This window comes from Eulemur rufifrons, chromosome 8, assembly GCF_041146395.1.
Source record: "Eulemur rufifrons isolate Redbay chromosome 8, OSU_ERuf_1, whole genome shotgun sequence".
In the NCBI taxonomy this organism is placed as follows: domain Eukaryota; kingdom Metazoa; phylum Chordata; class Mammalia; order Primates; family Lemuridae; genus Eulemur; species Eulemur rufifrons.
In genome coordinates, this window is record NC_090990.1 from 30691629 (window position 1) to 30706396 (window position 14768).

The following is a 14768-nucleotide window of genomic DNA, read 5'->3' on the forward strand; positions in this document are numbered from 1 at the left end:
TGACAAACTATTAATTTATTATACTATAACTTCACTTTTTTGGAGATTATTTTTCAACATAAAAATTTAGGAAAAAACATAAACTAAAAACTAAAAACTAAAAAATACATCTTATTGTAATTGGAAAGAGCAAGAGCAGCAAGCAGTAGATCATGTGCAGTGCAGTCATTTCTGAGCCTTTAATCCTATTTGGTTAATCACCCCCTGTGTTCTTGAAACTCTCACATTGATGGTCACAGAAATGGAAATGTTCCATAACTTTTGCTTGTTTCTCTCCTTTCACTTTATAAAGGCCTGACTGGTCTGTATAGTTTCTCCTGAATTTGCTGACTTAACTAATTTTATTTCTTTTAGTTAATCTTGATACCTTTCCCTCTTCTTATATGATAAATTCCCCTTCTCAGTCTCACCCTTTGATCCATGATGACTTTTCAACAAATGGAATTCACTTTAATAGATCATAGGAGAAAAACTGTGACCATCTCCCTTGATGTGAGAAAAGCTAGCAATAAAATTCAGTGCCTCTTAAAAAATAAGAACTTCCTATATAGAAAAAATTAGCCAGGCATGGTGGTGCATGCCTGTAGTCCCAGCTACTCGGGAGGCTGAGGCAGGAGGATTGCTTGAACTCAGGAGTCTGAGGTTGCTGTGAGCTAGGCTGACGCCATGGCACTCTAGCCTGGGCAACAGAGTGAGACTCTGTCTCAAAACAAAAATAAATAAATAAAATAAAAAATGAGAAATTCCTTAATATGAAAAAAGATGTCTGTAGCAAACCTTCCTTCAAACCTCATACTTTATTGTATGAGGTGTGCTTCTGAACGTTAGAAGCATTTCCTTCAAGACTCAAAACTAAGCAGGCCAAAAAGATGGGGTACTTTTGTCACCATTTGTGTATTGCTCTGTCCTGAACAATACAGTAAGACCAGAAAAAAAGAAAGAAGAAGTACAAGGGTTGGAAAAGAAGATATTTATTCACAGATTATATGATAATTTATATAGAAAATAATGATAAGAATAGCTAAAATCTATTGAGCACTTAATATGTGCAGATGCTATTTAGTAAACAGTACATATATAATGCCATTTAATCCTATTTTTTAAAAAACTTTAGAAGATAGGAACAGTTATTATCCCCATCTTACCGACAGTGACATTAAGGCACAGAGAAAGTAAGAAATTCACTCAAAATCAAACCTGAGAAGTCTGATTCTAGGGCCTGAAGTTTTAACCACTATTCTATATGATAACTTACTATCATCAACACAATTTAGCAGCAGACAAAGAAAGGTATGAGAAATATTCAAGATCTGATGGAATAAAACTAATGTCTGTAGAGCCAGGAGAGAAGGCATAACAGTGGTTCTCAGCCTAGGCTGCATATTAGAATCATCTGAGGAGCTTTGAAAAATCCTGATGCCCAGGCTGCACCCAGAGCAATTACACCAGAATTTTAGAAGATGGGTGGAAAGGCCTCAGTAGTTTTTAAACAACAACTACATTTAAATATCTTAAGAGGCTCAAGAATCCACTCAATATTGATAGAAGTTTCTGTTCTTGCACCCTGGGTGAGGTTGCAAACTTCAATCAGATGAATTACAGAAGAGTGTAATTTGAATCCAGGAGAAGGATGTGGACTAGAAGTCCTTTGTTGTCATGGTCACTACAAAAAGAGCTCACTATATCCACATGTGGCTCAGGCAGAATCATCCTGGAAGCCTGCAAGGGTTAGGTCCTGCTCCCTAATGTCAAATTTCTGACTGATGATTTTATTATATTAATAAATTGTCTACTCAACAGCCTCAGCTTGTTTTAGATGTCAACCTCAGCCTTCCTGAGAAGGTAACTATATCACAGCCATGAATTGTTGAGCCAGTCACCTTACCATGGTCCCCCTGGGAGGGTTATTCTATCGTGGTTGTGAATTGTTGACCTAGTAATATGAACTCCCTGGAGACGCAGACTTCTTTCTCAGTGAGTAAATGGCTTTTCAAACTTAGAAAGGCTTAGAATTAAGTGTAGAGATGATAAAAAATCAAACCTATTGTGTAAATAATTCTATGTTCAAAATAAGTTTGTGTGTGCTTGTGTGTATGTTTGATACTTAAAGTGTAATTTTAAAATAATTTGGCATATTGAAGAATAAATTGGACCTGTGAGGTGTATGAAAATTTAATTAAGTTTATAAATGGTATTGGAATATTTGACAACTAGACCTAATAGATTTATATGTTTAATATATATAACAACTAACAACTTTTTGTTGAGTACTTGGGAAGGATTTGCATATCAGGGACGGAAACTTGATTGGTCAGGTAAACAAAGGGTATAAAATAAAAAGAGAATATGTGAAACAAATTCAGTTAAAATGCTAATGGAGTTCTACCTGAGTTACTTGAACAATAATAAAAGATCCCCTCAAACTTAATTATTATTTTTATATAACTATAATCAATTTATGAAAAGAATAATATACTTGTAAATTGAACTTTTAAGGCTTAAATAAAACTAAGGTTTTGGGTTTTAAATTAATAACTTTAAAACCCAAGATGCTGTAAATAATCTTTTGTGCTCACAGAATCTGCCCTCAAACATGAAAAAAAAAAAATCACATTGACACTATTGTTATCTGCATTTAACAGATGAAGAAACGGAAGCTCAGAAAGGTTAAGAAAGCTGAGTCAACGCCATGCATGTCTGGCTCTAAAGCTTGTGCCCTTAACCACTGTGCATGTGGCTTCCGTGACTGACCAACCCCCCGAAAAGTCAGGTGACGTGGGGACAATTAAATAAAATTTTTTTAAGTAACTTTAAAAAATATCAAGGTCTGATTGTATGCATTATAGGTTAATTCTATAGCTAAGCAATCAATTTCAGCTTAAGGAAAGAGAATTTACTGGCTCATATAACTGAAAAATCTGGCTTCAGGCATGAGAGCTACAGACGCAAGCCTGCCTTCTGTCCCTCTGCCTGTGTTGGCTCCATTCAGAGACAGGTTTTCTTTCCCCTTGGGGTACAAGATGGCTGGAGCTCCCCTTCACCCGCCAGGCCAAAGGACAGCTAAAAAGTGTGACTGCCTCTCTCCCAGTTGTTCCCACAAAAGAATCATTGATCTGATTAGGTCACGGGTTCATTCTGGAACTAATCACTGTGGCCAGGGTAAAGTGGTGCTTTCATAGCCATGCCTGGGGCCGAAGGTTGAGCCCTGGAGTTCAGGGTGGAGGCAACTATACAACAAACATATGTACTGAGAGTAGGGAAGGAGTGGTCCTCATTGAAAAGGGTGATTGGATGACAGGCAGCAAACACAGATGTCTATTATGTGGGCAGCCTTACCTCTCTTACTCCAAAGTTCTTGGGCATACCTCATCATATCATTCACATTTACTGCTGACATAGACTCTTTCTTTTGGCCAAGAATCATAATACCATACTATAACTTAATCCTGTGTCCTTTATTCCTCCCATGACTGTATTTTGAAGGCAGGAATATCGGTCTTGCTTTTCTTCAGTGACCTACATAAAAGTTTTTTAGGGTACTTGTTTACATGAATAAAACCTAGATTACAGGAGCCTGGTATTTTTACATCAGAGAAGAAACCATGGAAAATGAAATGGGAAAGTGTTTTTAATAGGTGGTCGCTATGTAGGGTAAGGAGGGCAAGTCAAATGCACAAAACACTTACTGATGACTTCTTTGTGTTAGGCCGATCCCTGCTGGGGACAGTGTTCCAGTGGCCTTCAAAGAGCAACCATCTAGAGGAAGACACTGGGTGGAAGGTATTGGTTACTATGATTTGGTTTTGGCCCAGATCCAGGTTATTATGGATCACCATAGAGTGCTTGGTGATAGATTGAGTCCTATGGAGTTACCATCTATGATGTTGGTTGTGTTTTTATTTTTCATTTCTTGAGCATCTCTATCAAGTTTCTGGCACCTGAGGTCGGGGACATGAGGATAGGAAGGTAAGAAGACTCCCAGGATAGGCCCAGGTCCTGGCTTAGGGTTACACCCATTACTCTGTTAATAGTGTAAGAAAGCTTGCCACAAATACACATTGAGATAGGCACCAAGCCACAGGCATAGGGGGACAGACTGGGACAAGGCAGAGATGCATCCTGGCAGGCACTCAGTGAAACAGAACATTGTCTCCCAGACATGGAAAGGTTACTGCTCAGGTCCAGAGTGGGGGTGTGTAGGGTGCCTGGGCTTGAGACTGTTTAATAGAGTTGCTTGCACTTTTCACTTTGGCTGTGCAGAGGAAAGGCATCTTTAACAAACTGCACTCACTCTGAGAATCTGACTGTGGGCATTTAGAAGCCAGGGCTTGCTTAGGAAGTGCAGGAAAACAAGAGCAGAGCTAGAAGAGGAGCCATGCAGACCCAGGAGAGAACAGCTCACGTTCCGTTTCCCTCCTACCTCCTTTCAGGGAGGGGCTGGTGAGGGAAGACAGCCACCATGACACTCCTTTCTCAGTGTATGTGGGTCTGAGATAAAGGCAGGGGTCATCTTCGAAGGGTGAAGAGGGAAGACCTTACCCTCTTGGCCAAACACAAACTGTGATGCTGCTATATCTGGGCTCAGGGTAGCTGCCCATCCCTGACCACTTGTATTAGTCAGGCTTCTCCAGAGAAACAGAACAAATAGGATAGATAGATAGATAGATAAAAGGAGGTTTATTATGGAAATTGGCTTGTGTGTTTGTAAAGGCCCAGAAGTCCTACAATATGCTATCTGCAAGCTGGTGAGCCAGAAAAGCCAGTGGTGTAATTCAGTCGAAGTTCAAAGCCTGAGAACCAGAGGAGGCGATGGTAAAACTCCTGTCCAAGGCTGAAGGGCTTAGAGCAGGGAGTGGGTGGGGATGGGGGAATGCTGGTGTAAATCCTGGAGTCTGAAGGCCTAAGAACCAGGAGCTCCAATGTCTGAGGGAAGAGAAGATGGATGTCCTAACTCAAGAAAGGAGAGAGAGAATTCTGTCTTCCTCTGCCTTTTTGTTTCATTCAGCTGGGCCCTCAACGGATTGGATGATGTCTTTCCCACACTAGTGTGGGTGGATCTTCTTTACTCAGTCTGCTGATCCAAATGGTAACTTCTCTGGGAACACCTGCACACACACACCCAGAAATAATGTCTCACCAGCTATCTGGGTATCCCTTAACTCAGTCAAATTGTCAAATAAAATTAACCATCACAGGTCTACCCCTTGTCAACTTGGCACCCATACACATCTCCTTTAACCACACTTAATCTCCAAATAAAGACAATAACAAGGTCGTAATTCCACCTAACATGACACAACTATCTTGCATACAACCAAAAACACACTAATCCCTTCTCCAGAAGAGGAAGTAAAGTCCTTGAGTGATGTGTACTCTTCTGACATCCTGTACTTTAAATACTAAAATGTAAAATTACCAATACTTAAATACTGATATAAAGCTAATACATCCTATGTTACATGATAAGGGAACAAGAAAGGAAAGATAACAAAGATATTTGCTTAATATGTGTGTACATCCACACAAACATTCTTAACAAAATAGGGAGAAAATACTCATGGCAATTAGTCTTCTTTTCTGTAACTGATCACATGGTTGTAGCTGTTATTTACTTTCTTCAACTACCCATTCTGTATTCCCTTTGCCTTCAGCAAGAACCTTAGCTGGTCATGGTTCTTAACCTGGGGTGGAGGGGAGGTCGTTTACCCAAATCTTCATTCTGGAAGGGTTTGGGCCATTCAGAGTCCTGCCTGGACAAGGTTGTGGTAGTTTTCCATGGATCTTAATCACAAGGCATGATAACACTAAGAGATACCTTAAGGAATCTGTATTCCAGACATACTCTTCCTTATCTCCATTGTGGAGAAGTAGTCCAATTTCCCTTGGTAGTCCAGATCACCCTAGCCAACATCATATTTTCCTTCTTGGCCTGTTGACTCAGAGGCATGAGGATCCCAAAGTGGCTGGGTGGCAGTCTTAACTTCTAGTTCAGTGTAATCATTGTTGTGTCTCCTGGATGAAGCATTCCTCCCTGTGGAACTAAAATCTCTAGGCCAGCAGAGCATAAATTTGCAGGATCAGGAAGCAAAAATTTTGTTAGCAGGTCACCAGGGTAATGGTGAGTGATGCCACTCCCACTCCCATTGCTTGATTACTGGACCCATGAATCCTATAGGTTATGCGAGAAATAGTACCAAATATTGGATGCTGATTCAGAGCTCTGGAAAAATTGTTTCTCCTGAGGGTAGGTCTTTATAAGAATAAAAGAATGCTCGCATATTACCAAATGGTTTCTTTCCCCTCCCTCTGCTGGAAGCATGAAGGGATTTTTCTCTGATATTCACTGTGAGGACCTGGTAGAGCTCTGGGAGGTAAAGGTCACAAAAATGTGGGAGACCCATATAACTCAGTCCCCTGGAGTTTTTAACTCTCAGAATTGTCCATACAGCTTCTCCAGAAATTGGTCAATTACAATTTAGGTTTTCCTATTCTGGCATTGGTTCCTGCAGAGGTTTCTGCTCAAGGATTTCATTTCTGGTAACTTGTGATTCTCTATATTCACCTGTCTGTCTCTCCAATTTGTCAATTAAAAATAAATAAATAATAAATAAAATTAAAAAGAAAACTACAGACTAATATCTCTCATGAACACAGATGCAAAAATCCTCAACAAAAGTATCAGCAAACCAAACCCAATGATGTATAAAAAGAATTATATACCATGATCAAGTGGGATTTATCCCAGGTATACAAGACTGTTTCAGTATTCAAAAAATTAATTAATGTAATCTGTCACATCAATAGGCTAAAAAAGAAAAATCACATAATCATATCAATGAATGCAGAAAAGTATTTCACAAAATCCAATATTTATTCATGATAAAAACTCTCAATAAAGTAGAAATAGAGAGGAACTTCCTCAACTTGATAAAGAACATTTACAAAAAACCTACAGCTAATATCATACTTAATGGTGAGAAATGTGAAGCTTTATCGCTAAGATCAGGAACAAGGCAAGGATGTCCCCTTAACACACTGCTTTTCAACATCGTATTGGAAGTCCTACCTTATGTAGTAAGATAAGAAAATGAAATAAAAAGTGGACTGATTAGGAAGGATGAAATTAAACTGTCTTTGTTTGCAGATGACATGATTGTCTATGCAGAAAATCTAAAAGACTCTACAAAATAACTCCTAGAACTAATAAGTGATCACAGCAAGGTTACAGGATATAAGATTAATATACAAATATATGCCAGCAATAAACAAGTAGAAGCTAAAATTAAAACACACTACCATTTATGTTAGCACCACCAGAACTGAAATACTTAGGTATAAATCTAACAAAATATGTACAATATCTCATATATTGTGGCTATGGATATCATACCACTGTGGTATTTTGTTGAATATATTTAGAAGAGTAATGTAACAGTTTTATTTTAAAATGACAATACCACATACCAGAAATTAAATCCCCTACAAATATTTGAATTTAGGATGAAAAAATTTTAATGTCAACCTAAAAGTGTACAAAGAGACACAATTTTTCAAAATTCGTTTAGGGAGTATGTGAGCAAAAAAGTTTGAAGACAACTACTGTAGGAGAAAGATGATGAATCTGTCTGAGACAGTGGAGGAAGATAGAACAACTGATATACGAGGCTGCGGCCAACACCACTCTCCTCTTGAGCCTTAATTCAAAATCAGGCTCTTTGTCCATGAAGCTCGTGAGACACTGGAGGCCAATCCTTTAGGAGAAGAATGGAACAAAACCAGTGAGTCCAAGAAGGAAAGAAATCCACTGCTACTGAAATACTCTTAAATCTTTTCTTCACCCATTACTTAATGCAAAAACATGGGGGATAACTTTTGCAAGAGATTGCAAAATTTATCAAGGGGAAAACTGTGACTCCCCTGCTTCCTGATAAAAACTGGGTAAAGGATAGCCCAAGAATTTAAATGGACAGGTCCTTACCAGCTGTCATTTCAAAACATCAGCCAGGGCCTTTGATAAGCAGGGTGTGGGGATGGGAAGAGGCCAAGGGACTTAGGTGTCTCAAATTTAAGTCTAGTTTATGTTGCTATGATTTAAATCCCTCCTCCAAACTTTCTATAAAGGTTTATGTGAACCTCAGACTAGTATATCCAACTGCCTACTCAATGTCTTTACTCAAATGTCTAACAGGACCTAACTCAACACATCCAAAACTGAACTCTTCATTCTAACTTCCTCAATGCTCTCCTTTTCAGTTAATGGCACTAGCAGTTATCTGGTTAATTCAGCTATCCTTTATTTCTCTGTTTCTTGAACCTGACAGGCAACCCCATCGGCAAATCCTGTAGGCTGAAACATCAAAATACATCCCCACTCTGACCACATCTACTTGCTGCTACTACACCTGAGGTAAGCCCCTGTCACCTCTCACCTGGACAACCACAACTGCCTCTTGATTGGTCTTCTCACTTCCACTCTTGCTCCCCTACAGTTTACAGCAGCCAGTTGATCCTTTAAAAATGTTAATCAGATCGTGTCACCTCTCTGGCCAATATCCTCCAGTGGCTTCCCATCACCATTGAAATAAAACCCAAAGTTTTCATGTGACATATGAGACCCTACAAGATCTTGCCACCTCTCTGATTTCATCTACCTGTCACCCTGGTCCAGGTGCCTTGGTCTCCCTGCTGGTCCTCCAACACACCAAACATGGTCCTTGTGAACTTAGTACTTTTGAACTTGCCTAGAAGACCCCCTTACCTCATTCAGATCTGTGTTCAAACATCACTTTCTCAGGGAGGCCTCCAAATGCGCTCATCTAAAACTGCCCCACAGCCACCTTCACAATCCATCATCCTCTCTCCTCTTAGATTGCCTTTTTTCCTTGTACCACAAATCACCATCTGATTTACTACATATTTGTTGATTGCTTATTGTTTTTTCCCCAGTAGATTGGAAGCTCCACGAAGGAAAATCTTTGTTTTCTTACTGCTATATCCCCAGCATCCAGGAGGTGCTCAGTAAACGAATGAAGTAAAACTAAAGAAAAGATGTGAGTTCCATGACAGGAAACAGCTTGTGCTGGGAACTCTGCGCCTGGGGGTTTAGGGGACACCAACCATCAGAGCCAGAGATGACCTTAAGAATGGAAGAGATCCGTGGCAATTCACAGAAACCTTGGGAGTGAATACCAGGCTTTCTGAAACATGTGGAAGGGAGAAGACCATGTAGCTCCAGCGGACATCTGCATTATACATATATTATTTCATTTTAATATCACAAGAGATGAAGAAGCCGCAGATGAGAAAGGCAAAGTGACTCGCCCAACATTTTCCAGCTAGGTAGCAGAACAGGAATCTAACATCAGCCCTTTCTTACTCTAGAAACCATATTCTTTCCAAGACACTGCATAGCTTAGGAGACAGCTTGGCAAAAAGGATGTGCTCAGTTAGGGAACAGTTCAAAGAGCGAACAAATGCTTCATAGAGAAATGATAGTTAATTTGGTCTTTTGAGATCAATCTCATGGAGAGACCAAAGGCAGACAAGGAGAAAGGAGCTTGAAGAAAAAGTTTTAGTGTAAGACAGTTAGGATGAGGAGCTGTCCAGGGACCACTGAGTGCACCAGCTTGGCTGGAGCTAAGGGTGTTGGAAGAGCATATTGGGAGATAAGGTCTGCAAGGGCCAGAATGTGGTTAAGGAATTTGGGCTTTATCGAGAGACAGTGGGGAGCATCAAGTCACAGAGCAGTATGGTCAGAATACTGCTTTAGGAAGGTCATTCGGGGTGCCAGGGACAGGATTACCAGATGGATTTGTTGTAGTAGTCTCAGTCAAGGGTTCCCTCCAAAGTAATCTATTCTCTCTGAACCCCTAAGAGGTTGCCGTTAAAACTTGTCCTCACCCAAATGTTCACACAACCGCCGCTAGTTGGCAGCAGTGTGCCAAGGAATGGATGAAGCAGGCCCCCTTCTCGCAGCTTCCCCCGTCTCTCATTCCTTGGGCTGTGATGGGGTATGATCACCTGGTGGAAAACTGGAGTAGCTGGGAGGGCATTTGTGTGGAGGGAACGCCAAAGACCCAGGCGGGAAGGAGAGTGCGGAGATCAGAGGACAGCGTGGATCGATGGCAGGATATGGTTGGAGCGGGTCGGCTGGGGGCAGTGGTGAGAGATAGAGACTGATTATGAATGACCTTGCATTTTCAGGCTAAGAAACATGGACGTTATTCCGAGGGACACGAGGACCCAGGGAAGGTTTTTGAGTAGGAAAGAGACCTGAATAGATTTGCGTTTTAGAAATATCACCAAGATTGCACTGTGGAGAACGAGGGGAAGGACACAGGAAGCAGAGAGAACAGTGACACGGCTGTTGCAGTGATTCCAGAAAAGACTATGAGTGACCAGAACCAGGGCCAACAATTGCAATGGACAGAGGGGTCAGGTTTTTAGGAAGCTTAAGAAATAAAAATCATAGAATGAGTAAGAGGTCATTAAAAATCCAGTTGGGACAGAAGAGAATGAATATTCTTTCCCAATTATTAAATTTGTCTTCCAAACTGTTGGATTTTTCTGCTGAATCCGCACTGGAAGAACTCAGTTTTCAGAACTTCTTTGAGCCTCAATTCTAGGTCATTCATTCCATAATCCTGACCGGAGCCTGTGGTTGGAGCTGGAGACCAGGGAATGGCTTAGCCCTGTTCCTCCAGCAGTTGCCTCCCCAGTCGGGTGGAAGGACAGTCAGTTCCAGTACGGTTTGCAGAGCCCTTTGATGGAGGAAATACAAGACGCTGTGGAGCCCAGCGGGGAACCTGATCCAGAAGGCTTGCAGGGAGAGGAGACTTTTGAGCCTAAGACTTCAGATAAAAGATCTCACAAAACTGTCAGTGAGCGACCTAAGCACTGGTGGGGAAAGAAGGCGGCCTGGAGAGCAGCCCCGATACCTATTTACCCCTTTTCGTCAGAAACCGTAGACATCACCCTATGGGGGGATAGGGATCCGGGCGAGCTACAGCCCCCAGGATGTCTGGCACTAGGCGAGTCGCCGCCCCCGCTTCCCGGAGTAAACTGCACCTCCCAGGAGCGGTGGTTGGTGGTCCCTAAGGGCTCGCCAGGGGCCGCCAGGCTTGGGCGCTGGAGGCGTGGGCCCGCCCCTCGCCCCCAACAGCGCATCCCTGATTGGTGCAGACCCGGCCTAGCCCCGCCTCTCTGCTGGCGTAGCCGCGCGCCACAGCCGGCCCTGCTGGAGGCGCCGCTGCGGGCCCTGGAAAGGATTTCGGGTCTAACTGTACCCCAGATCCTCCACCCCGGGGTGGACTGCGGCTCCTAGAGAAAAGGAGTTCGGGGACTGGGCGCTGTGCCGCCAAAGCGCCCTGGAACACGGCTGGGGCGGGCTGGGGCCTGCGCCTACGCATCACTTCACAGTTTGGGAAATGGCGGCGCTCGGGGATGTGGGTACGGCTCAGGGCGGCAGGGAGCCGCGAGTGGGTTCTCGGGCCTTGTCGGACTGGGTCTGGCCCCCTGGGCACGGGCGGGGCGCCGGGGGCGGGGCCTGGGTTCCGCCCGGCTCTGCCGGCCTTTGGGTCCTCGAGCGCGAAGGGAGCTCCGCGCACCATCTGCTTTGTGGTCCTTAGGTTGCGGCCTCCCGCGCGCTGCCCCCACCCATCCCCGCACCCCTCGGGCGTCGGTTTCCTCTCCGACCCAGTGGGAACAGCCGCTAAGTAGCGCCATAGGATTAAGGGCCCAGACTGCACCCTTGGCAGCCTGGGCCTCTGACTCAGTCTGTGAAGCTTAAGGAGATAACTCCTTTCAACAGAAGCCTTTTGGGAACACAAGATAAGGCTTCCTCTCACCTGGCCCCAGTCCTCCATAGGTTAACCGCCTTGTCCCCAGGCTCAGACAACCTTCTTTATCTGAGATGAAGATGGATGTCCTCATAGTGTCTTTGTTCCTGAAGTTAGTATGCATAGGCGTTTCCATTTACTAACTACTTATTTTCCCTTATCACCCTCTCCTTACAACCCCTCTTCACGCCAAGATTTTCTAGTTTTGTTGGTCCAATTATGAAGGCAGATTTCCCCCGGATTTTGTCAGCTGAGCCTCTAGAGACAAATATCCTTGGTGTTTTATTTCATCAAGTATTTTCTGAGTGCCTGCTGTATACCAAACACTGTATTGAATAGTGCTAAGGAACCTTATGAACTAAACTGTCTTTCCTTGAAATTCAGACTAGTGGGAAAATTTGGCTTGCAATAAACAGTGGAAGGGTAAAGTGCCACAGGAAAGGAACAGATGAAGTGTTCTTGAAATTCAAGGAGGAGCAGCTGATGTCTTTAGAGAGGAGGCAGTAGTATATAAGCTGGAACCAGAGAGGGCAATTCCAAATGAAATGGATACAAAGCAGCTTGACAGCTCAGTGGGCATATACAAGGAACATGGTTCATTTTGTTTGTGTGTGTGTGTGTGTGTCGGGGGGCAGTTAATGGGTAAGGGGTGGTATAGTATAATTGTTAAAAGCAGGAGTTTTAGCGTATTTGCTGTGAGACTTCAGGCACATAACCTCTTTGAGCCTGTCAAATACAGTACCTACTTCACATTCAAAATAGTACATATCAAGCCTGAGGATCAAGGTTGGCACACAGCTACCATTTTTTGAACACTATCAAATATTATGTGATAGAAATACTTGCGATGCCAAGATAAAGAATTGAGATATTCTCTGGGCAATAGGAATCAAACATTTTTAAGCAATAGAAGGCACGGATCAGAGGTGCTTGGAAGGGACTGGATCCTGCCAAAGTCTAAAGCCTCTGCAGTGGTTGCAACCCCTTCTTCCCTCAGTCCCATCCAAACCTCCCTGCCCTCAATCCACAAGCATTTCAAAACCATATTTCTAAAAACCAGCCATTTATATCTGTTTAGGTAAGTTACAGGAGTGAGGTGGTGTATTTACAAGTTTGTCCAGATATACTATAACTTAGTGTCTGTATTTAATATTGACAACCAAAAAAATATATAAATATCTTCCATCTATACACAGCAGGGCAGGAGTGTCCATGTCTTCTTGAGTAGTGAGTTCTCAGCCTCCTATAGGCCCTCCTCTCATGGCGATAGTCTGGCCCTCAGTGCAAAGGAGACTAGAACCTGGCGGCCCAGTCTGGCCCTTCCCCTCTCCTCCTCGCACTCCAGTGCTCCCAACTGGTCTCAGGCAAGGAAAGATTAATTTGAGTGGCTGGGTAGGAAGAGATGGGAATGGGCGAATCCTAATGGAGCCTAACCCCCAGGGCAGGGAGATCCAGGCCTGCAGAAGCGGTGGCCACAGCCACTTCCTGGGGTAGAAGCCTTGTAGTTCGTAGTTCTATTAGTGTGTCCTTGGGTCATAGGTCCAGCCCTACATATTAGCTTGGTGAAGAAGGCAAGTGTCTGGACAGGGCTTGGTCCCCACCCTCCGGTTCTGAGCCATTCAGGGTGAAGCCTGGGGTGTGGGTACAGGAGACTCAGGCTGATAAAAAAATAGTAACAAAATCAGTAATAAAAAAATTATAAAATCTGTTGCTTGTCTGAATAGATCTGAGCAACAGTCTTGCTTTTGTTAAAATCCTGGAGCCATTAAAGTCCTGAATATTCTTCGGGACATCATTGCTGGCTGAAGAAAAGAGCCCCAGGCCCGGCTCGGCTGAGATCTGTCAGTTTGAAAGTCTCATCCAGCTGCCTGTGCTCCCAAGAGCTCCTTGGGGCTGCTGAGAACAGGCCGGGCTGGTGGTGGGGGGCGCCTCACACTTGGGAATCAGCTCCCAGGGGGTGGAACAGCTCCTCGGGTGTCTTGTCACTGTGGCTGGCTCCCCCCTGCCGGAAGCCAGAAGCAATCTCGTCGAAGGTCCGGCCTTTAGTCTCAGGAACTTTGAAGTAGGTGAAGATGAAGAACAGAACCAAGAGGACAGTGAAGATGATGAAGACGTAGGGACCACACAGTTGCTGAAAGACACACGGACACATTCGGTTGGAATCACGACCCTACATCCTGGCTGTTGGACTCAGGATAGGTTACCTTATGTCTGGGCCTTTGATCTGAAATAGGGAATACCCACATAATCCCCAGGGATGCTATGATCATTAAATGAGGCTGTGCTTGCACCTGGCATGGAACAGGTTTCAGGAGCACCATTCAAAGCTAAGGAGAGAACCCCGGAGTTGAGCTCAGTGTTCTTAGCCTGTAACCTGGGCTTCTGAGCCTCAATTCCCCCCTTAGGATGATTCCTAATGAGAATGCTGGGAGAGCACTTTTCACAGCACTCGGGGGCATGGATGCAGGTGAGAAATGGTGAGTTCAGAGACAAGGGGGGTTCTCACCTCCAAATACTGGAAGCACATGCCCACAATGAAATTTGAGGTCCAGTTGGAGAAGCCAGCGACAGCAATGGCAGCTGGACGAGGACCCTGGCTGAAGAGTTCAGCCACAATGAACCATGGGATGGGGCCAGGGCCCACTTCAAAGAAGGCCACAAAGCCGAAGATGGCCACGATGCTCAGATAGGACATCCAGGGAAGCTGCTCCTGTTAAGGATGGAGAGGGGGGAAAGTCAGATGGGGTTGTGATGGATCCTCAGAGGAACCAAGTGCACAGGCAGCATGGAGCAAGGCTATGTACACGCTCTAGGCTGGAAAGCAGTAGGCCTGGGGCAGATCCTGGACTTGCTGTGTTCCCTGGTTACCCTGTGTTGGGTCTCACTGTCCTCCTCTGAACAGAATGATTTAAGTCCAGCAGGGTGGTTGCA

At 43.8% G+C, this 14768-nt stretch overlaps 2 protein-coding genes across 3 annotated transcripts in view; one reads left to right on the plus strand and one right to left on the minus strand.

Annotated features, from left to right (window-relative positions):
- C8H1orf50 (chromosome 8 C1orf50 homolog) overlaps positions 1-14768 on the plus strand; it is a 257892-nt gene that overhangs the window by 85440 nt on the left and 157684 nt on the right. The gene's annotated exons all lie outside the window — the stretch shown is intronic.
- Positions 13398-14768, minus strand: part of SLC2A1 (solute carrier family 2 member 1) — a 30099-nt gene continuing 28728 nt past the window's right edge. For both annotated transcript variants that reach the window (XM_069477804.1, XM_069477803.1), the window contains exons 9-10: positions 14344-14547; positions 13398-13968 (exon numbers count right to left, since the gene is read on the minus strand). In XM_069477804.1, coding sequence (XP_069333905.1) covers positions 13768-13968; positions 14344-14547 — 405 coding nt within the window. In that variant the 3' untranslated portion in view covers positions 13398-13767. The remainder of the gene's footprint in view (positions 13969-14343; positions 14548-14768) is intronic.